This window comes from Aureococcus anophagefferens (assembly GCF_000186865.1).
Source record: "Aureococcus anophagefferens unplaced genomic scaffold AURANscaffold_12, whole genome shotgun sequence".
NCBI lineage: Eukaryota > Pelagophyceae > Pelagomonadales > Pelagomonadaceae > Aureococcus > Aureococcus anophagefferens.
Window position 1 is genome coordinate 143,718 of NW_008705572.1, and position 21,163 is coordinate 164,880.

At 72.9% G+C, this 21,163-nt stretch overlaps 3 protein-coding genes across 3 annotated transcripts; 1 reads left to right on the forward strand and 2 right to left on the reverse strand.

Moving 5' to 3' along the window:
- Positions 1–331: 331 nt before the first annotated feature.
- On the reverse strand, positions 332–2,896 carry AURANDRAFT_71802 (hypothetical protein; the record flags this gene model as incomplete). Its single annotated transcript, XM_009039856.1, has 1 exon — positions 332–2,896. The coding sequence occupies one exon, from the start codon at positions 2,815–2,817 to the stop codon at positions 355–357; it is 2,463 nt and encodes an 820-aa protein (XP_009038104.1).
- A 273-nt stretch (positions 2,897–3,169) lies between these two features.
- Positions 3,170–11,557, forward strand: AURANDRAFT_64839 (hypothetical protein; the record flags this gene model as incomplete). The annotated part of the gene is made up of 4 exons (XM_009039594.1): positions 3,170–5,572; positions 8,144–8,419; positions 9,807–10,001; positions 10,694–11,557. The coding sequence occupies 4 exons, from the start codon at positions 3,170–3,172 to the stop codon at positions 11,555–11,557; spliced, it is 3,738 nt and encodes a 1,245-aa protein (XP_009037842.1).
- Positions 11,558–12,426: 869 nt separating this feature from the next.
- AURANDRAFT_71803 (hypothetical protein) lies at positions 12,427–20,755 on the reverse strand (the record flags this gene model as incomplete). The annotated part of the gene is made up of 4 exons (XM_009039855.1): positions 12,427–13,336; positions 14,542–17,702; positions 18,196–18,265; positions 19,504–20,755. The coding sequence occupies 4 exons, from the start codon at positions 20,673–20,675 to the stop codon at positions 12,427–12,429; spliced, it is 5,313 nt and encodes a 1,770-aa protein (XP_009038103.1).
- Positions 20,756–21,163: the final 408 nt, after the last annotated feature.

The window sequence follows — 21,163 nt, forward strand, 5'->3', positions numbered from 1 at the left end:
GCACCCTTTTGCTGCCCAGGCGTGGTCGACGAAACAGTTCTTCGTCAAGGACGCGTGCCTGCGGACGCACGTCGTGCCGCCGTCGGTGCGCGTGCTCTGGTTCGACGACCACCTGCCGCACGGCATCCATCCCGTCGACGCGGACGCGCAGGTCTCCATCCGCGTCGACGGCGTCTTCCGGCCGCTCTTCCGCGAGTACGTCTGCCGGTTCGGGATGTTCGGCGATGTCGGATTCGACGGCGTTTCGCTGGCGGCGGTGCTCTGGGCGCAGGCGCCGCCGGAGGGCGACGATGGTGGCTAAGGACAGCATAGCCCGCCGGCGGGATACGCGAAGGATCAGCGCTCGTTAGTCCCCTAGTTGATCGCGGCGCCGTCGGGCACGGGCGCCGTGCAGTTCGCGCCGTTGACGGCGAAGGGCTTGTCCTTGTAGAAGCAGACGCCGCCCCTCGTGACGAAGTGCTGCTGGGCCTTGGGGAAGAGCTTGCCCTTGTCGACCTGGCGGTCCGACGCGGGGGGGTTGTCGAGGCCCGGGAGCGCGACGCGGTCGCCGGGCTTCGCGCCCGCGGGCACCTCGACGAACTTGGGGCCGTCGTCGCCGTGCGTCGCGCAGAGGACCATGCCGTTGGAGGGGAAGCCCGCGAGCTTCTTGGCCTTGAGGTTCGCGGCCACGAGCACGAGGCGGCCCTCGAGGTCCGCCCGCGCGTAGTGCTTCTGGAGGCCCGACGCGACCTCGCGCACGCCGCCGAAGGCCTCGCCGCAGTCGATCTTCTCGCAGAAGAGCTTGTCGCTGTCCGGGTGGGGCCAGACGTCGACGATCTTGCCGACGACGAGCGCGAGGCGGCTCGCGGCCGTGTCGTCCTCGCCCGACGGGTGGTCCTTGTGCGGCGGCGGCGCGGGCGCCTTCTTCGACGCCGGGCCCTTGGCCTTCTTCTCCTTGGCCAGGGCGTCCTTGACGTTGCCCTCGCCGGGCAGCTCGCGCTGCGCGAAGAGGGGCGCGCCCGGCGTCACGGCGCCGCCCGGCGCGAGGTTGTCGAACGTCGGCCGCAGCGCGGAGACGGGCGCGGGCGCGCCGCCCACGCGCCGCAGCGCGAAGGTCGCCGCGCGCGGCACGAGGGGCGCCAGGAGCAGCGCGAGCGCGTAGCAGGCCTCGAGGAGCAGCCGGAGCGTCTCCGTGCGCTTGGCCGCGAGGTCGTCCTTCATCTTCCACGGCTCGAGGTCCGTGACCCACTTGTTGCAGCCCCGCGCGGCGGCCATGGCCGCCTGGGCGTAGGCCGCGACGTCCAATTTCTCCATGGCCTCGCCGAGCTGGGCCCGGAGCGCGTCGAGGTCGAAGGGCCGGCCGAGGCCCGCGACGGCCTGTGGCGCGGGCACCTTGCCGCCGCACTTGGACTGCGCGAAGGCCGTCGCGCGGTGCACGAGGTTCCCGAAGGCGTCGGCGAGCTCGTTGTTGTGCGCGAGGATGAGCGACGTCTCCGAGAACTTGACGTCCGCGCCCGGCGACGCGTCCTTGACGCAGAAGTAGCGGAAGCTGTCGGAGCCGTGCGCGTCGAGCAAGGCGTTCGGGTCGAGGACGTTGCCCAGCGTCTTCGACATCTTCGTGCCCGCCGCGTCGAGCACGAAGCCGTGGCAGAAGACGGACCTGGGCAGCGGCAGGCCCGCGGACATGAGGAACGCGGGCCAGTAGATCGCGTGGAACCGGACGATGTCCTTGCCGATGACGTGGATGTCCGCGGGCCACTTGCCCGCCGCTTCGAGGCAGGGGTCGCCGGCGGCCTTCTTCTCGGCGAGGCCGCCCGCGCCCGTGACGTAGTTCGTCAGCGCGTCGATCCAGACGTACATGACGTGGCCCGCGTCGAAGCCCTCGGGCAGGCCGACGCCCCAGTCGAAGGTCGTGCGGCTAATGGAAAGCTTCTCGATGTCCTCGGCGTCGTCGAGCATGAGCAGGACCTCCTTGCGCCGGCTCTCGGGCTCGACGAAGTGCGGGTTCGCGAGGACGTGCGCGCGGATCGCCGGCGCGTACTTGCCGAGCTTGAAGAAGTAGCACTCCTCGCTCGTGCGCTTCAGCGGGATGCCGTCGGCGTCGCAGAAGTTCTGGAGCTGGGCGTCGGACGCCTTGACGAAGCACTCCGCGCGCTCGTCGTACCAGCCGTCGTAGCGCTCGAGGAAGACGTCGCCCGAGGCCGAGCACCGGCGCCAGAGCTCGCGGCAGCACGCCTTGTGCCGCTCCGACGTCGTGCGCAGGTAGTCGTCGTAGGACACGTCGAGGCGCGCGTCCAGGGCCTTGAACTTGGCGACGCACTCGTCGACGAGCTCGATGGGCCGCTTGCCCTCCTTGGCCGCCGTGTTCGCGATCTTCTGGCCGTGCTCGTCCGCGCCCGTGAGGAAGTGGGTCTCCGCGCCCCAGAGGCGCCAGTAGCGCGCGACGACGTCCGTGACCAGCGCCTCGTAGGCGTGGCCCATGTGGGGCGACCCGTTCGCGTAGTTGATCGCCGTCGTCACGTAGAACGTGCGGTCCTTGGCCGCGCCGAGCCGCGCGTCGTCGCGCGGGAAGTTCACCGACCCGAGGAGCTCGCGCGCGGGCAGGGCCGCCTCCATGGGCGGGCCCTCGCCCTTGCCCTTGCCCTTGCCCTTGCCCTTCTTCTCCGCGGGCGCCGGTGCCGCGCCGCCCGTCCCGGCGGCCGGGGCCTTGCCCGCGGCCTTGGCCGCAGCGGCGGGCGGCGCGGGCGGCGCGTCGGCGGCAAGGAGGCCGTAGGTGAGGCCGAGCCGGCCCGCCGCCTCGTCGTACTTGAGGTCGTCGGCTGCGCGCGCCGGTGCCATCGCGCAGCTGCAGGCGAGTAGCTCTCGATCGGTGCTTTGCCTCGGTGCCGCCGCTGCAGGCGAGAGCTCTGCGATCGGTGCTTTGCCTCGGTGCCTCTCGCGAGCTCGCCGGCAATGCCGGCCTCGGCGATTATTGATCCGGGTGGTTGAAGTCGCACGAAACGGCCGCGCCATCGAGCTCTCCGCAAGCTCGGGCAGCGCGAACAACGTCGCGCGACCGCAACGTTGCCACCAAACCACGCGCATAAACGTCGCGCGCCCACCGCAATAACTTTGCCACCAAACCACGCGCATACACGCTCAACGCTCGCGCACGCGCCACCAAACAACACGCATAAACGCTCAACCAACCATGCCCGCGCGCCCGAAGACCGCGACGCTCATGATGCGCATGATGCTGGCCCAGCGCACGGGCCGCGAGCTCGCCGAGGAGGAGCGGCCCAGCGGCGTCGAGCACGTCACGGAAACGTCGTGCGCGATCTTCGCCCAGTCGCTGGCGCCGGCGCTGCGGGGCCGCGCGTGGGTCGCGTTCGAGTGCGACGACGGCGCGGCGGGCGACTGGAGCCACTTCAGCATGCCGCACGACGCGGAGCGGTACGCGCGGTGCCGGCGGCGCTGCGCGGCGGCGATCCAGGAGCTCTTCCGCCGCGCGGGGCTCGCCGACGAGACCTTCGCCGAGGCGACGACGCGCTGGGGCGGCCGCCCCGGCCTGCCCGCGCCCGTCTTCGCGAACGACGTCCGCGACGAGCGGCCGCGGCTCGGCGCGCTCGAGATCTACTTCGTCGTCGCCGCGGACGCGTCGCCGGGCGCCGAGCTCCGGACCGTGCTCCTCCACTCGAAGCTCAACAGCTCGCTCTGGCCCAACACGCGCGTCGTCGTCCGCAAGCTCGTCAACGCGCTCGGCGTGCTGACGTACGAGCCGCCGCGAGCTCCGAAAACGCCCGACGGCGACGACATCGACGACGACGACGCGCCGGCGACGCCGACGTCGCCGCCGGCGTCGCCGGGCGGGACGCCGGCGTCGCCGAGCCGCGCGTTCCGCCGCCGCGCGGGCGCGCCGTCGCCGAAGAAGCGGCCGCACCGCGCGCCGCTGCCGCGGTCGCACGCCGGCGGCGGCCGCAGGGCCAAGGAGCCCTGCGAGGCCTGCGGCCAGTGCCGCTACCGCGAGCGCTACACCGTCGTCGAGCGCTTCAACAAGTGCGAGGGGGGCACGCACAGCGCATGCCACGCGCACGGCTGGCCCGAGGCGTCGCTCAAGCTCGCGCGCGACGCGGGCCACGGCCTCACGCGGTGGACGGCGCGGAAGATCGGCGACTGCTGCGCGCTGCGCTGCGCGACGCCCTTCTGCAACCATCTCTACGTCCGCGAGGCGAACCACGCGCGGTCGTGCCTGCCGAGCCCGTGCGCGCGCGCGCGGCCCCTCGACGACCTGGCGGCGCCGTCGCCGCGCGCGCGCCGGCCCGCGTCGTCGCCGTGTGACTACATGACGTCGGAGTACTGCCTCGCGACGCGCCACACGGTCCAGTACGGGAGCCACGCGCCCGCGAAGCGCGTCCGCGTCGCCGTCGTCGTCCGCTTCCCGCAGCCCTTCGCGCCGGGGCCCGACCTCCGCGACGGGTCGTCGGCCCTCGACGGCGCCCCGTCGCTCGCGCGGTCCCAGGGCGACGACGGCGGCTTCCTGTCGCTCGCGCGGTCCCAGGGCGACGACGGCTTCCTGTCCATCCAGCGCTCGACGAGCGACGCGGGCTTCCTGTCGCTGCCGCGGTCCGAAGCGCCGGCCGGCGACGGCGACGACGAGCGCACGCGCGCCTCGGCCGCGTCCCAGGCGCTCCTCGCGGCGCCCGACGACGCCTCGAGCAAGCCGCCGAGCCTCCCGCCGCGGAGCTCCTTCCTGCCGTCGCCCGCGCAGCTCGCCGCGGCGCGCGCCGCGGCCGCGCGCGACGACGCGTCGGCGCCGCGCGGCGACGCGTCGGCGGCGAGCGCCGCCGCGCCCGCGGCCGCGGCCGCGCGCGACGACGCGTCCGTCGCGAGCGGCCTCGCGCCGAGCGTCGCGCCGTCGGCGCGGACGCCCGAGCGGCGGCCGTCCTGGGACGCGTCGCGGTCGCCGCCCGCGCGGCGCACGCGCCTCCTGTCGACGCGCGCGCGGGTCGTCGTCGTCGTGAGCCCCCTCGGCGACCCGCGGACGGGCGAGCGGAGCCGCGGCCACTACGAGGACGGCCTCGAGACGGGCCTCGACGCGCGCTGGGCCGAGCCGCGGCGCGGGCCGAAGCCGGCCTGGGAGAAGTCGCACGGCAAGGGCCACGCCGAGCCCATGCGCGTCGACATCGCGGGGCCCGCGAGCCAGTACGGCTGCCTCGCCGCGCGGCCGCCGGACCGGGCCCACGCGAAGATCAGCCGGTGCCGCGCGTGGGTGCCGCGCGAGTGGAACGAGATCCGGCGGCCGGCCCTCCCGTCCTACGACTGCAAGGCCTTCGGCGCGCCGCCGGACGTCGAGCCGGCGATCACGTTCACGGCGCAGCCCCCGGCGCCGGGGCAGCACCCGTCCCAGTTCGTCGGCTTCCTCGACGTCGCCGCGGGCGGCCGCACCTACGAGGTCTCCATCCGCTCCACGTCCGGCGCCGCGTCCCGGTCCTACGTGCTCGTCCAGCCGTCGACGCCCCTCGCCTTCGCCGCGACGGGGCCCGCGTGCCTCTGCGTCACGCTCGCCCGGTCCGCGTCGCTCCAGCGCTCCAACTCGAACTCGTCCATGGGCACGGTCGGGTAAAGCGAGAAGCCCGGCTTAGGAGACGCGCCTCCGCGCGCCGCGGAGCGCGGTCCGGCGGAGGCGGTCCACGAGGACGGCGCCCCGCTCCGGCGGCGCGTCTCCCCGTCCTCGTCGCCGCGCCAGCGGCGGAGCGCGTGCGAGAGGCCGTCCGCGGCGCCGCGCACGCTCCGCTGGTCCTCTAGCACTCGCGCCCGCCGCGCCGCGACGTCCGCCGAGTCCTGGCGCGGCGGCTCGGGGGGGCGCCCGCCGCAGCGCGCGTCGAGGAACGCGGCGACGTCGTCGTGGCCCGCTTCGCGCGCCCACTGCCGCGGCGCGATGCCCCAGCGGTCGCCGACGTCCGGCGCCGCGCCGACGTCGTCGACGAGGAACGCGACGCAGTCCAGATGGCCGTTGTTCGCCGCCCAATGCAGCGGGCTCCAGCCCGTTTCGTCGACGACGTCCGCGCGCGCGCCTGCGGCTGCCAAAAGCCGCAGCTCCGCGACGCGCCCCGCCGCGGCGACGAAGTGCACGGGCGCCGCGCCGACGCGCGACGCGCTCGGGTTCGGGTCGTCGCCGCGCGCGACGTAGCGCGCGAGCGACGCCCAGTCGCCGCCCGCGGCCGCGGCCGCGAGCGTCTGCCGCTCGATGGGCGCGCGGCAGCGCGGGCAGTTGCTCGACGCGCGCGCGCAGGCGTAGCAGACCGCGTGGCCGCAGGGCTGGAGCCACCGCCACTGGCGCCCGCGCGTCTCCGCGTAGCAGCACGGGCACTCGTCGTCCGTCGGCGTCGTCAGCACGGGCGCCGCGGCCTCGGCGGCCGTGCGCCGGCGCACGGGGAATCGGCAGAGCGGGCAGTGCGTGACCTTCGGCGCGCAGTCGACGCAGAGGGCGTGGCCGCAGCCAAACGGCTCGGCCTCATCGATCGACGTCTCCAGGCATACGGCGCATTCATTCTGTCTCATCGATGCGCTGGCAATTGGGCAGCCTCTGTTCGGAGCCGCTTGGACTTCAAGTTGAAGAGCGCTGGTCACGGTCAACATGAAGGACCGCCGTCTCCTTAGATAAGTACGCGCGCCCTAGAGGAGCTTCGCCCGGCACGTGTTGACGACGGCGAGGGGCAGGCCCGGGGCGTCGAGGGGCGCGGTCATGACGCAGGCCACGGACGCGCCGCCGAAGGGCCAGAGCTTGAGCGTGCCCTCGAGGCGCGAGTCGAGGGCCGGCTTCCGCGGCGGGCCGGCCTCGCCGCAGGCCGCGGGGACCCTGGCGCAGAGGAGCTCCGCCGCGGCGTCGTAGGCGGCGGCGGCGAGCATCGACGGCCGGAGGTCGTGGAGCACGAGCGTCGCGGCGACGTCCTTGTGGCCCAGGGGCGGCACGTTGAAGTTGAGCGCCGTCTTGTAGCCCGCGGCGTGGAGCGCGTCGCTCCCGAGCTGGCGCATGAGCGCCGTCACGTTGAGCGCGCGGACCGCGAGCGGCAGCGGGCTCGGGTTGAACATGCGCATCGTCACGGCGGCCTCGACGTGGAGGCCGCCGTCGCGCTTCCAGGCGAGCTTCGTCGGCCGCGCGGCGCGGATCTCGAGCTTGGACGCGACGCGCGGCGACCACGCGAGCGCGCGCCTCGCCGCGTGCGGCGCCGGGCCCTCGAACTCGCGGAAGTAGAAGAGCGCGCAGGCGACGAACAGCGCGCCGAGGCGGCCGCGCCTGGACGGCGCCGGCGCCGGCGGCGCCGCAGGGGCCGGCGCGGGGGCGGGCGCCGGCGCCGCGGCCGCGTCGGCCGCCGGCGGCGCGCCGGCCGCGGCGGGGACCTCGAGGATCTCGCCGGGGATGATGCTCAGCCGAATGTCGTGCGGCTTCTTGCCCTGCGTGTCGTCGACGACGAGGGAATTGTCCTCGACGACGCGCAATGAGACACGATGGTTCGCCATCGTGCTCTCACGCGCCGACGACGCTCTGCTCTCACGCGCGCGCCGACGACGCTCTGCTCTCACGCGCGCGCCGACGACGCTCTGCGGTAAAATGGATTGCTACAAGTTCAATATGTTCAACACGACGGCAATAACCGACAAAAACCCGTACGTCCTCTGCGCTCCGCGCCGCTGAGGGACACAGCGTTGCGCCATCGCAACCCGGGCAGTCATGACGAGACGGAGCACGAGCGGGCAGCCGGAGTCCGGCCGCGGCGGCCCGGCCGCGGCCGCGGCAGCGCCGCCCGGGCCTCGCGGAGCACGCCGCCAGGCCCGCGAGGCGCCCCACGTCGATGAAGCGCCGGCTCTGCCGCGATGCGACGCGGGACGCGACCAACTCGTGGTGGGAGTGCGCTGTCACATGGCGTTGCGCGGCGTGCGGGACAGATCTTTCTCTGCGCGCTGGGTGCACCGTGATTCTTGAGGGCATGATCAACCCGCCCGGCTCCTCGATCGACGACTTGGAGCTGTGGCTTGCTTTAGCCGCGACCCGCGCCGTCAGCCACCCGCGCCCGCCCACCCGTAGCCGCCCGCGCCCGACGCGTAGCCTTCGCCGACGTTAGACATGTTCGCCCGCTTCGCCGTTTCCGCCGCTCGGTCCGCTCCGCGCACCGCCCGACGAAAGATGGGAGGCGGCGGCGAGCCCGGCACGCTCTTCGGGGAGAAGCCGGGCCACAAGATGGAGGGCTGGGAGCCGATCATCTACTCGTGCTACGGCGCGAGCGCCGTGCTCCTCATCGTCGGCCTCTGGAACAAGCCGACGACGTCGATCAACGCGTGGGCCAAGGACGAGGCGAACGCGCGGCTCAAGCTCAAGCGCGAGGGCGAGGACGTCGAGTACGGCACGCACTACAACTCCAAGGCGGCCAAGTTCGCCTTCGCCAAGGAGGGCGTCGGCGCCGTGCCCACGAGCGAGTCCGACGACGAGTAGGGAACCCCCCCCCTCGGCCCATGCTCCACCTAACAACTTTAGACATCACATCGCGTCGAGCCTGCGAAGGGGGGTCTGGCGTCAAAGAAGAACGCGCAAAAAGAATCGGACGCCGGGCGACGCGCATGGCCTGCATGTGGTTCGACGACGCGCGGCGCGCCTCGAGCGCGGCGGAGCGGCCGCCCGGCGGCTTCCGCGCGGCGTTCGACGCGCGCCGCGGCAGGGGCTTCGAGGGCTCCTTTTTGCTGAAGCGGCTCGTGGGCTCCTCCGGCGGCTCGTGGGCGATGCCGTGCTCGCTGAGCTTCTCCTTGAGGCCCTCGTTGTCCTCCTTGACCTTGACAAAGGCCGCGAACTGGGGCCCCCGGGGCAGCTTGCCGAGGTCGTCGATCTTCGCCATGAGCGCGGCGATCTGCTCCTCGAGGCCGCCCGCGCGCTCGCGCTCGAAGGCCTCGGCCTTGGCCGCGCGGTCGATGTCCGCGTTCGCGCGGTCGATGGCCGACGCGACCTTGTCGTCCGCGTCCTGGACCGTCTTCCGGAGGCGGTCCGCGAGGCTCCCCTGCTTGCGCTTCTCCTCGTCGAGGCGGTCCGCGAAGGCCGCGATCTCGTGCTCCGCGGCGTCCGCGCGCGACTCCGCGCGCGCGCGCTTCCGCTCCGCGAGCTCCGCGCGCGCGCGCTCGTCGTCGGCGTCGCGCGTCGCCGCCGCGCGGCGCTCCTCGGCGGCGGCGCCCGCGGCGAGGGCGCTGCGCAGGCCCGCCTCCGCGCCGACGCGCGCGCCGACGGCCTCGTCGAGGTCACCGCGCAGCCGCGCGAGCGCGGCGTCGCCGGCGCCCGCCGCCGCGGCGACGGCCTCGTCGCGCGCCGCGTTGGCCGCGGCGCAGGCGTCGGCGACGACGCGCGCGACGTCGCCGTCGCGGGTCGCGGCCCGCTCGAGGTCGACGATGCGCGCGGCCATCGCCGCGTGGTCCTCCCTTAGCTCCTCGAGCTCGCGGGCGAGCGCCGCCGCCGACGCGTTCGCCTCGAGGGCCGCGAGCGCCTCGGCGGCCTTGAGCTGGGCCGCGGCGACGGCGGCCTCGAGCTCCGCGTTCTTCGCCTCGAGCTCGAGCAAGGCCGCGTTCTTCTCCCGCGCCTCGCCTTCGAGGGCGCCGACCCGCTTCACGGCCTCGGCGTAGTCGCGCTGCAGGGACCCGTGGCTCTCCGTGAGCCGCGAGAAGCGGAACCGCAGGTCCGTCGTCATGGCGCTGCCCGCGCCCAACCGCTCCAAAACGCTGCCCCGCGCTCGGGGGGCAACGTGGACATCAACAGGGCGAGTTGCACGGGCTGCCCGGCGCGGCGCCGCGGCGCGGCGCGCTCCATGTAGCGCGGCGCGCGCCGCGCCGACCCCTCGATGACGCGCCTCCGCGGCGGCGCGCGGCCCGGCGGCGGCGCCTTCGCCGTGACCATGTTCTGCGGCTCTCTGGTCTTCATCGTCAACAGCGAGCACTCGCTCGAGATGTTCACGTCCGCCATCTTCATGCTCGCCTGCCTCGCCGCCGTCTGGTACGCGCTGCTCTGGGTCGGGCGCGCCTTCATCGACCGCACGCACGGCTTCTCCGCGCGGCGCAAGCGAGAGCTCGAGGACGACGACGACTGATTTTTTTTTGGTGCGGTGCTTTTTGTGCCTTCTTGGCGCGAGACGATGACTGACCTGCTGCGTCGTGCTCTTTACTGAGCGCATTGGCCTGTTTCTGGAGCACAACGCTGAGACGCGGCGCGGACGCGACCGGCGGTATCGCGCTGGTCTATGCAGGGGATTTGACCTCTTGGATCGGCTTTAATTGCACTAGCGCGGTCGATCATGACGGCGGGGCGTCCTTTTGGCGCATCCCGCCCGGTCTACTGCGGGCGAAGTTGTGCGCTGCGCTTCAACAACGTCAACTTGATGGTGAAGTGGTGACTGGTCTCGAGAACATCAGTCGAGAACTCGAGAACCAGCCAACGATGATGGCGCGCCATGGCTCGAAGACGATGATGGGACGCAAAGCCCTTGCTCTTCTCACCCTCCTCGCGCCCTCCGCGATCCACGCGCTGCACGCGCCGCGCGGCCCGGCCTCCGCCGCCACGCCGCGCGGCCCGGCCTCCGCCGCCACGCAGCGGTCCTCGTCGCGCGCGCCCGCGCCCGAAGTCGCTTCAGAATGCGGCTCCCTCGAGGAGTGCGAGGTCGAGGCCCGCGAACTTCAGGACGCGGCGCGGTCGCTGTTCGCGCAGGCCGCGGACCTGCGCACGGAGGCGCGGCGCGACGAGATCACTCTCCATCACCAAACCGTCGAACGCGCGTCGAACAACATCATCGAGCTCACGCCGGCGGCGTCCGAGGCGGCCGAGGCCGGCGCGGCGGCGGACGCGTGGCACACGACGCTGCGCGTCATCGAGGAGGAGACGGCGACGCGGGGCCGCCTGCTCGGGCACCAGATCGCGCACCAGCGCGCGGTGCTCCGCGTCGCGTGGACTTTCTTGGCGGGCGGCGAGGCGGAGGCGGACGTCGCGCCCGCGGGCGAGGACGACGAGGCCTTCGCGGCCGTGCCGGGCAAGCCGTCCGGCTGGACCATCCACCGGAACCCGCGGCGCCCGGGCTCGACCTACGTCTTCCCCCACATCCTCGAGGCGTGGACGTGGATCGCGCGGAGCGACGGCGTCCCCGAGAAGCTCCTCCTCCGCACGACGCTCTTCGGCCTCGAGGCCGCGCAGCAGGCCGTCGAGGCCGACGCCGCGGCGCGCGCCGACGCGAAGCGGCTCGCGGAGGAGGCGCGCGAGTTGCTCCGCGAGCACCGGTGGAACTGGGCGGACCCGATCAAGACGGCGCTGTCGTGGACGCGGCTCGGCCGCGCCGTGGAGAAGCGCGAGCTCGCCAGCGCCGTGGCCAAGGACCGCGCGGAGCTCGCGCGCTGCAGCTCGGGCCGCGAGATCGCGCTCGACGGCGAGACCTTCGTCGTCGGCAAGATCGGCGACTACCGCTTCGAGCGGCAGGACCTTGTCCGCCCGACGCCGGGGCCCGCGGCCGCGCAGCTCCTCGGCCGCGTGCTCCCCATGTTCGCGCCGCCGCCGCCGCGCGGCCGCTTCACGGCCTGGTAGCCGCGCGCCCGCGCCCCCTTCCGGGGGCCCCCCGACCGCGGCCCCGGTGTCCACGCCGCGAACCGCGATGTACATGCTCGCCCCTCCTTGTCATAAGCCCCTCTCACAAAAAAAGCCGGCGCCGCTTCTGCACTATCGCCGCGGCTTGGACGCTGTGGTAGCCTTGTGATTGCGCCTCTAGAGGCCTGTATTTTGCGTGATTTAGGCATCGTGACTGCAAGGTGCCGGCGCCGGAGAGCGCGATCTCTGCAGCCACTGGCACCGCCGCGCCGGCACCTCCACCGCGATCTGAAGCCACAGCCGTCGCCTTGCCTCTTAATGCTCAAACTACTACTCCTGCTGGCGTGCGCCGCCAACGCGTTCACGCGCATCGCTCCGACGCAAAAACCATCCACTGCCCTCTTTGGCCTGCGCGAGCAGTACGAGGCCAAGGCCGCCGAGCGCGAGAAGAATCCCGGCGTCGTCACGCAGGAGGCGCAGGAGAACGCCGCGGCGCGGCTGAAAATGGAGTTCGAGGCTTACAAGCGCACGACGAAGTACGCCGGCGAATCGCTCGAGTCGTTCAAGGAGCGGCGCGACGCCGTGTCCGCGGTGCCGCGGCGCAACGGGTGGATCGCGTTCGGCCTCGCCGTCGTGCTCAACGCCAAGCTCTTCCTCTTCAGCCCCCCGGCCATCAAGGCCGTCGCCGCGGATCCCAACGGCATCTGCACGTCCGCCGCGGGCGACGCGAAGCGGCCGGAGAAGGACAAGGGCCTCAACTCGTACGGCCAGCCGTGCATGCCGCTCGCGGAGTTCGCCAAAGGCTTGGTGTTCGGGACGCCATAGTCCGACCATAAAACGAGCCTCGACGACTAGAAACGAATTACAGCTCAGACGCCCGCGGCGAGCCACAGGCTGCAGGTCTGCTCGAAGACGAGGAACGTGACCGCGTGGTTGACGACGGCGCGCGCGAGCTTCGGCGAGATGCCGTCCCAGAAGACGCCGACGCCGCCCTGCCTGTAGAGCGCCCGGGCGACGTCGAGCGCGCCGGCGCCGTCGCCCGCGGCGCCCGTCTCGGACTGGACCGCGGTCTTGACGACGTCGATGGGGTAGACGGGCACCCAGGACGCGGCGCCGGCGGTCGCGCCGCCGAGCAACGGGATCAGCGCCGCCGGCACGCTGCCCGCGAGCGCGCCGGACACGACCTCGTACGCGCTGAAGTAGAAGAAGTACGCGGGGATCTCCCGCGCGAGCGTCGCGCCGAGGCCCCGCGTCAGCAGGCCCGACACCCCGTCCTGCGCGATGATGTCGCGGAAGCACGCCAGGGGCCCGCCGGCGTAGCCCGCCTGCATGACGACCTTGAGCCGCTCGACGGGCGTGCAGACGAAGCCGCCCGCCGCGCCGGACGCGCACGCCGCGAGCGCGAGGCCGACGCCGCAGGACGTGAGGCCGCAGGCCGCCGGCGCGAAGAAGCGCTTCGCCGAATCGTAGACCAGGAACACGACGCCCTTGATCAGCGCCTGGCCGGCCATCGTCGGAAGGACGCCGGCGTAGAACGCGGCGACGCCCTCCTCGTCGAGCACGCTCCTGATGACGTTCCGCTTCCGGGGAGCGCCGCCGCCGTCGGCGAGCGCCCGGCTGTTATAGGTCTGGATCTTGACCTTGATCGTGTCCAGCGGGTAGGCGACGCCGACGCCGATGGAGCCGCCGAGGCAGCCGGCGGCGAGGGAGATCGCCGCGGGGACGAGCTCGTCGGGCGCGGCGCGGAGCGGCGCTGTTCGATGTGTTCTCCGGTGAGTCCTGCGGTGCGCGGGTGCCCGCAGCGCGTCGCATGCAGCCAGGATTGCGCACAAAAAGGCCAACATCGCGCAAGCACTCGTCTTCAAGCAGTGGTTGGTGATCTGTTGGTGAAGCCCGAATTGCCACAGTGCTTTTCAAGACGCATGGAGGTGGCGCAAAGCGTGCATAGCGGCTGCGGTTTGAGCCGTCGCCATCGTCGGAACTGCGCGTCGACGTTACAGGCGCAGCGAGCGCACAGCGGCTACAGTTTGACTCCTGCGCACCAGCCATCATCTAGTTTGCGGCGTCGCAGTCGTCGCAGCTGCGCATCTATGCGCTCCATCGTCCTCGCATCGCTCGTCGCCTCTACCAACGCCCTCACGCACACCTTCGACGTGCCCGCCGTGCCCAACACCTTTGGTGCGATGCAGGTGACCTACACGACGGAAGCGAAATGCATGGAGGACTGGATCGCGGCGCACTGCGTCGGCGCGACCTGCGTCGGCTTCGACACCGAGAGCCCCGCCGTCGTGCCCGGCCGCAAGGCCGACTTCGCCACGTGCGTGCTCCAGTTGGCCGTCGGCGACGAGGTCCTCGTCGCGCAGGGATCGCTCGACGCCGCGCCGCCCGCCGTCGCGGACCTCCTCGGCGACGCGAACGTCGTCAAGGTCGGCGTCTCCATCGACGACGACGCCATCGAGCTCTACCGCGACGCGGGGCTCGCGGTCCGCGGCCGCTTCGACCTCGGCGGCATCGGCGCGGTGAGCGCGCAGCGGCGCGTCGGCCTCGCCCAGCGTCCTTGCGGTCGCGACGAATTTCGAGAGATTTCGACCGGGAAAACGAAGGAACACCTTGGTAGGCCTCGCGACGCTCGCCAAGACCGTCCTCGGCCTCGAGGGGTTCTGGAAGAGCAAGAAGCTCGCCATGTCCAACTGGACGCGCCGCCCCCTGAGCGAGAAGCAGGTGCTCTACGCCGCGCGCGACGCCTGGGTCGGCGCGGCCGTCTTCGAGAAATTGGCGCTCGAGCCGGACGTCGCGGACGAGCTCGACCTGCCGGAGCTCGAGGACCGCGCGCGGCGGCGGCGCACGGCCAAACGCGCGTTGAAGAAGCTCGTCGACGACGACGACGAGCCCGACGCGGCGCGCGTCCGCGAGCTCCGGGCGATCGTGTCGGCGACGAAGCCCCGGGCGCCGGCCGTCATCGCGCTGCCAGAGGGCTAACTTACGTCTTGTTATAGAGCGGGCGCGACGCGGCGTAGCCCGCGGGCACGTCGCCGTCGTCGGCGCCGAGGCTCGGCGCCGCGGGCGCCTTGGGCGCGCCCTTGTCGACGAGGACGAGGAGCGGCCGGCGCTCGGCGCCCGCGGCGATGCGGGTGTCGAAGAAGGTTCGGACGTCGTCGGGCGTGAGCGCGCGGAGCGCCTTCGCGAGCGCGCGGCGCTTGCCCCAGTCCGCGGTGCCGGCGACGATCTCCTCCCAGTGCGGGCCGACGTCCGCGGCCAGGGTCTTCGGCGTCTCCTCGAGCTGGCGCGCGAGGCCGTCGGCGACGGAGCCGAGCTTCGCCGCGTCGAGCGCCGCGAGGGCCTTGGGCGCCGACGTCGCGAGGAAGGATTTCATGTAGCCGTAGAGGTCGTCGGGCGCGCGGCTCTCCGCGTCGTCCTTGTTGCTCTGCGCGAGGAACACCAGACTCGAGCAGTTCTCGCGCGCGCGCGCCGCCGACTGGACGACGTAGCCGAGCTGCTTCTTCGTGCGCAGCTCGTCGTAGAAGGGCGCCTCGAGGACCGCGTTGAGCGCGAGCGTCCGCGCGCGCGCGTCGGGTCCCGTGCCCGTCTGGAACGACAGCAGCGCCGCGTAGTTCGACTCGTCGGCCTGGGGGGCCTTCGTGCGCTTCACGAGGACGCCCGTGTCGCGCGCGGGCACCTCGAGGACGCCCAGCGGCGCGTCCGTCGACGCGTCGGTCTTCGAGAGCCGCAGGACGTCGCGAAGTTCGCCGGAGAGCTTCGCGGCGTCGCTCTTCCGCAGGTTCCCCTGGGCCAGGACCTCGACGTCGCCGCCCGAGCCCCAGACGCCGCCCTTGTCGTCGAGCCAGGACCGCAGGCCCTCGAGCGACACCGCGTCCAACGCCTTCTTCAGCGCGGGCACGTCGAACTTGGGCGTCTCCGTCAAAAGCCCGAGCTCCGACACGGACCGCGCGGACGGCGGCGCGACGGCGTCGCGCGCGATCTCGCGGTCCACGGCGTCGACGACGCGCTGCAGCGGCGCGCCGCCGTCGCGCGACGCGTAGTCGACGGCGTCCAGGTTCCTCAGAGCTTTCGCGGTCTGCGTCGCGAAGGCCCCCAGCTTGTCGTCGAAGCCCCCGAAGGTCAGCGCGACGCCCCGCGGGCCGCTGGAAAGCGTCCACTCGAGGCCGGCGAGCGCCGCGTCGTAGGACGCCGCGCCGCTGTCGTAGTCCGCGTCGCGGAGCGCGTCGTTGACCAAGGACCGCCAGACGCGCGCGTAGACCGCGTCGCGCGCGGTGTACCCGAAGGCGCCGCTCCGCACGAGCACGAGCACGGCGGCGCGCGGCAGGCCGAAGATCTCGTCCTCCTTGTGCCAGAGGCGCCACGCGTCCGTCTCCGCGTAGGCCAAAGGCGGGCCGAGGTCGCTTAGCGCGACGCGCTTCTTCCGCGGGTGCAGCGGCGCGAGCGCGCGCGTGGGCACGTAGGCGTTGGGCACGGGGAAGAGGTCCGAGGTCGGCGGCGACGCGTCGGCGGCGAAGGGCGCGCGGTAGTAGGCCGTGCCGTAGATGGGCTCGGTCCGTCTTTTCGCGCCGCCCGTGACCCCGCCGTCGATCTCCGGCTCCGGCGCGAGCACGGTGACCAGCGGCGCGATGCGCTCCAAGTCGTCGAGCACGCGCCGCACGTCGGCGCGGCGGTCGTCGTTCGACCGGGCCCGCGGCGCGCGGTCGAGGCGGAGCACGTCCGCGACGTCGGTCGCGTCCCCCGAGTACGCGACGGTCTGCAGCTTCGGCGCGAGGCCCGTCGCCAACGAATTCAGCTCCGGCGTGTCGCCCCAGGTCCAGGCCAGGTTCGCCATCGTCGCCGTCTCGTCGAAGACGTGGTCCGGCCAGCGATTCGCGGCGCGGAGGCCCGCGACGTACGCCAAACAGATCTTCGCCACGCGCCGCCACTCCTTCAAACCCTTGGGCGTCAGGTCCACGCCGACGTCGAGCGACTTGAACTGGTCCGTGTCCTCGCCGCCGCCCGCGCCGAGGCCCACCGCGAGGCCGCGGCGCCTTAAATCCGCGAGTAAAGACTGCGGGCCCTCGTGGCCGAGCACGTGCGACAGGAACAGGTCGGGCTTCGCGAAGCGGTCCCGGAGCCGCGACGCCTGGACGGCGGCGGCGTCCTCGCCCTCGAAGGGCACGATCCACTTGAGCGTGAGCGACCGCTGCGACGAGATGGACGAGACGACGAGCGCGCCGTCTCTCGTGTCCGGCGTCGGGTCGACGGCGAGCCACGACGCGCTCGGCAGGCTCGCGACGCGCGTCTCCGGCGTGTCCCGCCTGCGCACGCCGGCGAAGGCACCGGCCGCGAGCTTCGTCAGCGCGTCGAGCGGCTCGCGGCCGCACACCACCCCCGCCATGCGGTCGCCGACGTAGTGCTCGCCGTAGAACTCCACGAGCGCGCCCCGCGGCGGCTCGCCGGTGCCGTCGGGCGGCCGCAGGGTCGTGCGGTTGCCCGTGCCGAACTTGGAGAAGGGGTGCGCCGCCGGGAAGAGGCTTTTTTCAAGTTGGTAGACGCGGAACGCGTCGCTCTTCAAGTTCTTCGAGTGCTCGCTGTTGATGGCCTCGACCTCGCGGCGCGTCGCGTCCGCCGCGAAGAGGGGCGACGCGAAGAAGGGGCCCCAGCGCGCCAGGGCCGCGCCGAGCTTCGCCGCGTCGGGCAGCTCCCAGAAGTAGCACGTGTCCTCGGTGTCCGTGTACGCGTTACTCGATCCGCCGCTGTCGGACACGAAGCGCTCCCAGTCGTCCTCGCCGGGGAATGTCTCGCTCCCGAGGAAGAGCATGTGCTCGCAGAAGTGGGCCAGGCCCGGGTAGCCCGCCGGGTCCGACATGTGGCCCACGTGGACGTCGACGGCCGCCGCCGCCGACTCCGCGCGCGCGTCGCTCACGAGCAGCACGCGCATGCCCGACGCCAGCTCGACGAGGCGGTACTTGCGGTCGTCCGTCGCTGCCACGGCGAAGCCGTCGCAGACGACGCGCGGGGCCGCCGCCGCCGGCAGCGCGAGCGCTTTCTGCAGCGGGCTCAGGAGCACGGCGCCGCCGCCGCCGACGAGCAGCCGCCGCCGCTGCGCGCCGTCGCGGGTCGCCGAGAGCTTCGTGCGCTGCGTGCGCGAGCATCGCGGCGCCTGCAGGGCCGCCGCCACGCCGACGAGGGCCACCAGCTTCATCAGCGCGTGTGCTTGCCGTCACCGCCGCCAGCGGCTGGGCCGGCCTCGCTGAGCATGGGTGCGCAGCGCCTGTGGCAATTGCGCTTGGTGCTTCAATACGCGCTCCTGCCGCTCGCTGTCGCGCGCACGGAGGAAGAGATACTCCACACCTTCGGCTCCAAAGGCCGCCTGAAGACCGTGCTGCAGGCCTCGGCCATCTACGCCGGCGTCTTCCTCTTCTTCTTCCTGTCGAGCAAGGTGCTCGCGGCGCTCTGGAACGTCGGCGTCGCCGTGCGGGGCCGCTTCCAAACAAAAGAGAAGCACGCATGAGGCGCTGGCTCGTCGTCGCGCTCCTCGGCGCCGCCGACGCCTTCTCCGTGCCGACCGCGCTGACGAAGCGCGGCCGCGCGGCGAAGGCGTCCGCGGCGGCCGAGAGCGTGCTGCCCCTCGCGGCGCGCTACGGCGCGCTGACGCCGCGGGACCGCGCGGCGATCTGGGCGTCGGGCCTCGGCGCGGCGACCTGGGCGGCGTTGAGCGGCGACCTCGTCGTCCGCGCGGTCGCGCGCGCCGCGGCCGCGGGCGCGGTCGCCTACGCCTTCGCGCGGCTCCTCGTCTTCGAGCTCGCGCGGGCGCCGCCGGGCGCCGACGTGACGGACCTCGCCGTCGCGGGGTCGACGTTCCGGAGCCTCGCGGGCGTCGACGACGCGCACGTCGTCGACTACGCGTCCGGAGCCGGCGACGTCGCGATCCACGCGTCGCACGGCTTCGGCGCCAACTGCCTGAGCTTCTGCGACGTGCTGCCCCTCGTCGCGCGGCGCGGCGACGTGGGCTCGGCGACGGCCCACGACCACCCGGGCTTCGGCCTCACGCGGCGGCCCGGAAGGCTCGCCGCGTACGAGCTCAAGGGCGACATGGCGTCCGCGTGCCTCGCGCCGGCGGCGCTGGGCGTCTTCGTCGGCCACTCCATGGGCTCCATCTCCGCCGCCGAGGCCGCGCTGGCGCGGGCCACCGCGGGGCGGCCGACGGCGCTCGTGCTCATCGACGCGGCGATCTTCCACCTCCGGGATCCGCCGCCCGCGGACGCGACGTACGCGGCGTCGCGGCGGCGCCGCGGGTTGGCCGCGGTCGGCCGCGGCGCGGCGCGCCTGCTCCGGAACCCGCTCGCGTCGTGGCCCTTCCGGGTGATGATCCGCCGCCTCGTCGCGTCGCGCGACTTCTGGCCGACGGGTCTCGGGGCCGCGTGGCACGCGTCGCGGCGCGCGGACGCGGCCAAGCTCCGCCGCTACGCGGCGCTCTACGCCATCCCCGCGGCGGCGCGGGGCTGGGAGCGCGGGCTCCTCGACTTCTGCACCGCGCGGTTCCGCCAGGGCCTGGCGGCGGACGAGCCCTTGGCGCGGCGCCTCGCGCGCGCGCTCCGGGACCCGGCCGTGCCCCTGGACCGCGTCCTGCTCGTCCACGGCGCGGCGGACCCCGTCGTGCCCTGCGCGAACTCGCGGCGCATCCGCGACTACCTCGCGCGCGAGGCGCCGGCCGCGGCCGTGGACCTCGTCGAGGTCGACGACTGCGGCCACTGCCCCCACGAGGAGGATGCGCCCCTCGTCGCCGCGGCCATCGGCGACCTCATCGAGCGGGCGAAGGCGCGGGACCGCGCGGACGAGCCGTAGAAAAGTGTACAGTGGCTTATCGGTCGCGCGGGAGGGGTCGACCGCGGATTGTCGCGCGCGGGACCGGGGGGGTCACGAAGGGCGGGGGCGCGACGCGGGGGCGCGTCTAGGCCGACTTGAGCGCCTGGAGGAGGTCGGCGATGGCCGCGTTGAGGTCGATGCCGTCCTTCGCGTGGTGCTTCTGGACGGCCTTGAGGACCTTCTCGAAGCCGTTCTTCGCGACGAAGCCCATCTCCTCGAGCTGCTTGAGGGCCTCGAAGACGCCGGCCGTGTCCGAGGAGATGAACTCCTCCCACTCGGACGACGGCGACGCCGCCTCCGCGGGCGGCGCGGGCGGCTCCTTGGCCTCCTCGGCCGCGCCGTGCTCCTTCGCGGCGGTCTCGAGGGACGCCTGCGTGGCCAGGCGCACGTGGTCGAGGCCGAGCTCCGTCGCGCCCGTCGGCTCCGCGGCCGCGGGCGTCTCCGCGCCGGCGGCGGCGGTCTCGAGGCTCTCGGACGTCGCCACGCGGACCGCGTCGGCGTCGGCGTCCGCCTCGCGCGCCGCCGCGCGCCACTTCTCGGCCATCTCGGCCATGAACGCGCAGGGCGGCTCGCCGTCCGCGCCCTCGCGCTCCTGGAACTTCTTCGCCATCTCGGCCATGACGTCCGTGTCCGCGTCGCCGTCGCGCATCGCCTCGGCGGCCTTGGCGCGGAGCTCCGCGAAGAGCGCGGCGCCCTTCGCCGCGTCGCCGTCGCCCATCATCTCCGCGGCCTTCTGCTTCAACTCCGCGGAGAGGGTGCCCTCGCACGGCTTCGCGCCGCCGCAGGTCCGCTGCTTCTCGCGGCGCCACTTCTCGCCGTCGCGGGCCCACCGCCGCTTCGGCTCCGAGAGCTTGATCTTCGGGAAGGACTCGGGGTCCCGCGCGTCGCAGCGGCCGCAGAGGTCGTAGTCGGGCCGCACGGTGCACTTGAAGCGGAAGCCGCGGATGGGCGACATGCCGCAGTCGTCGCACGTGACGCCGACGTGCACGCTCGCGGGCGCGCGCGACGGCACGACGTGGAAGACCGCGGCGCCGTCGCTGCGGGCGATGAAGGAGATGGCCAGCTCCTCATCCGTCTTGAGCGTGCAGGTGTCGCCGTCCGCGTCGACGTACAACAGGTCGTACTTGCCCTCGAGGTCCGGGAACGTGGCGTCGACGGCCGCGCGCAGCGCTTCGAGAGTGTTGGCGCGGAGGCCGACGCGGCGCACTTCGAGGCTGCCGTCGACGCGGTGGAGCTTCAGTTTCATGGTCGGGATGGTGTCAGACATGGTGCTGGCGTAACGCGTGTGTGCTTCGGTGAGGCGTAACGCGTGTGTGCTTCGAGATGTGCTGCCAAAGAAGGCTCTTTGCCGGAGCCGCGTTTTGCAGAGCTCGCTTTGGAAGCCGATAGTCAATTGAAGTTGGCAATGCTGCCCACCTTGAACCATTGGCACACGATGCGCCGTAGATGACGCGATGCTGCTGGGCAGCCGCGCTCGTCGTCGCCATCGCCGAGGCCGGCAGCGCGACCTGCGTCAGGGATGACGAGCTCGCCGCGCGCTGCAAGTCGTGGGCTTTTATTCACATTCCGAAGTGCGGCGGCACGACCATAGCGACGATGGCCAACAACACGCGCATCCGGAAGCTGCAGCAGCCCTACCAGAACGGCATGCACCCGCCGACGGAGCCCATGCAGCACGTCCTCGCCGCGTACCTCCAATCGCGGATCGGCGTTCCAGCGTGGCGCCGCGCGTACACGTTCGCCGTCGTACGGAAC